This window comes from Otolemur garnettii, unplaced genomic scaffold (genome assembly GCF_000181295.1).
Source record: "Otolemur garnettii isolate 467f Iridium unplaced genomic scaffold, OtoGar3 scaffold00067, whole genome shotgun sequence".
Lineage (NCBI taxonomy): Eukaryota > Metazoa > Chordata > Mammalia > Primates > Galagidae > Otolemur > Otolemur garnettii.
In genome coordinates this window covers 7,733,720-7,735,960 of record NW_003852462.1, presented here as the reverse complement: position 1 = coordinate 7,735,960, position 2,241 = coordinate 7,733,720, and the positions used below count along the sequence as shown (strand labels likewise).

The following is a 2,241-nucleotide window of genomic DNA, read 5'->3' as shown; positions in this document are numbered from 1 at the left end:
CTATCACCATCATCACCACCACCATCATCTCTATCACCACCATCATCATCTCTATCACCATCATCACCACCATCATCATCTCTATCACCACCATCATCATCTCTACCACCATCATCACCACCATCATCATCTCTATCACCATCATCACCACCACCATCATCATCATCTCTACCACCATCACCACCATCATCATCTCTATCACCACCATCATCATCTCTATCACCATCATCACCATCACCATCACCATCATCTCTACCACCATCATCATCTCTACCACCATCATCACCACATCATCACCATCACCACCATCATCATCTCTATCACCACCACCATCACCACCATCATCATCTCTATCACCACCACCATCATCATCATCATCTCTACCACCATCATCACCACATCATCACCATCACCACTATCATCACTACCATCACTATAATCACTGTTCTGATGCCAGTGACTGCACTTTACTATTGTCGAGTTGTTCCCTGTCTCCCCTGTAGAACACAGTGGTCAGCCTTGGTAATCTCTAGGACTTTGCTACTCAAAGTGTGGACCCTGGACCAGCAGTAAGCTGGATCACCAGGGAGCATGTTGGAACTGCTGATTCTCAGGCCCTGCCCCACACCTACTGAATCTGTATTTTAACAAGTGCTCAGGTGAATTGTAGGCACACTGGAATGTGGGAAGCCCTGTCAAAAGGTTCTTTGGCCTTGGACATTCTATGAATTTTGACCTTTGAGTACAGGGTCATTTTCAGCTAGGACAATATGACTCCTATGTGCTCTTCCCTAATTATTCCACTGAAGCAAGATTGAGAGGAGTCTGTCCTTTCTCCTCCCTTCCCTCCCTCCCTCCTTTCCCTGCCTCCCTTCCTTCCCTCCTTCCTTCTTTCCTCCCTTCTTCCTTCCTTTGCTCCCTCCCTCCCTCTGCCTTCCCTCCCTCCCTTCCTTTCTTCCTTCTCAGAAGTATCTTCTTACAGACAAGGTCGAGTGTTTCTCAGACTACATGACCCTGTGGATCCCGAGGAGCCACGTGGAGGGTTTTCGGCAGTGGCTGAGCAGAATCCTGCACTTGCCAGGTAAGGGACAGTTGGCGGCATAGAGCCTTTGCTGGGAGAGAGGCCCCCATATGTCCTTCACCCTGAGCCTTTTGCCTGGCCTTGTCTCTGTCTGGAAGGCTCTTCCCTTATGTCTCACTGGTCCTTCCTGTCACTCCAAGGCTACCTTCCCCTCAGGCCTCTGGACTCTCTATTGTAGTCCTGCCCTCCCCACTCAGTCTCCTCCCTGTGCCTCAGGACTCATCACTAAGGGTCATCTTCTGCCACCATTCCCAGGCTGGCCATCTGCATCCCCTAACAGAAGGGGGCTCTGTGAGGGCACTGGCCAGCTGTATCTTCTGAAGTGAGAACCCTGCCTGGAGCTCAGTAGACTCACAATCAATACAGTAGAACCTCTGGAAGTTGACCACGCAGGGGACTATAACCAGCGGGTCAACACATGGAGGTGGTCAACAGAAGGAACTCGGGCTCCTGTACTGATATGTACATGTGGTGCATGTCCAGTCTCTGAAAAAGAGATCAATTTAAGGAGGTGGTCAGTGTAGGGAGGTACTTGACTATGGAGGTTCTACTGTATTGGCTGAATGAACCAATGGCTTGGAACCCATTTGTGCCCACATGGTGCTGAGATGCTCCAAAATCTAAATCTCCCTGACAAAAAATGAAAGTGAGGCTGAAGATGGCTCTTACACACCAGAGATGGGAAGCCGTCTCCTACAAAGCACCTAAAACAGCAGAAAGTAAGGGCACAGCAGACCTTTCAGAAAAGCTTGTGCCATGCAGGAGCTTGCCAACAGAAAAAGGGCAGGAGGGACTGCCTGGAAAGTTCAGGAGGGGATAAGAGTAGAGATGTGGAAATAGCCCACTTCCTTCAGTGCTCTCTACCTTGGGGGCTGTGAAAAGAACACTTAGAATTGGGCGACACCTGTGGCTCAAAGGAGTAGGGTGCCAGCCCTGTGTTGGAGGTGGCAGGTTCAAACTCAGCCCTGGCCAAAAACTGCGGGAAAAAAAAAAAAGAACCCTCAGAATTCCTCCTCTCTTTTGCATAGAAAGAAAAAAAAATGAAGAACGGATTTTCTGGTTCAGGCTCGGCGCCTGTGGCTCAACCGGCTAGGGCGCCAGCCATGTACACCTGAGGTGGCGGGTTCGAATCCCCAGCCCGGACCCGCCAAACAACAATG

General features: G+C 50.0%; 1 protein-coding gene across 1 annotated transcript in view; it reads left to right on the top strand.

The window, feature by feature from the left end:
• The first annotated feature begins 984 nt into the window (after positions 1–984).
• The window catches only part of CUNH1orf127 (chromosome unknown C1orf127 homolog), a 25,246-nt gene continuing 23,989 nt past the window's right edge, over positions 985–2,241 (top strand). The window contains exon 1 of the mRNA XM_012807250.1: positions 985–1,081. Within this exon, the coding sequence (XP_012662704.1) occupies positions 1,009–1,081 (73 nt within the window). The 5' untranslated portion in view covers positions 985–1,008. The remainder of the gene's footprint in view (positions 1,082–2,241) is intronic.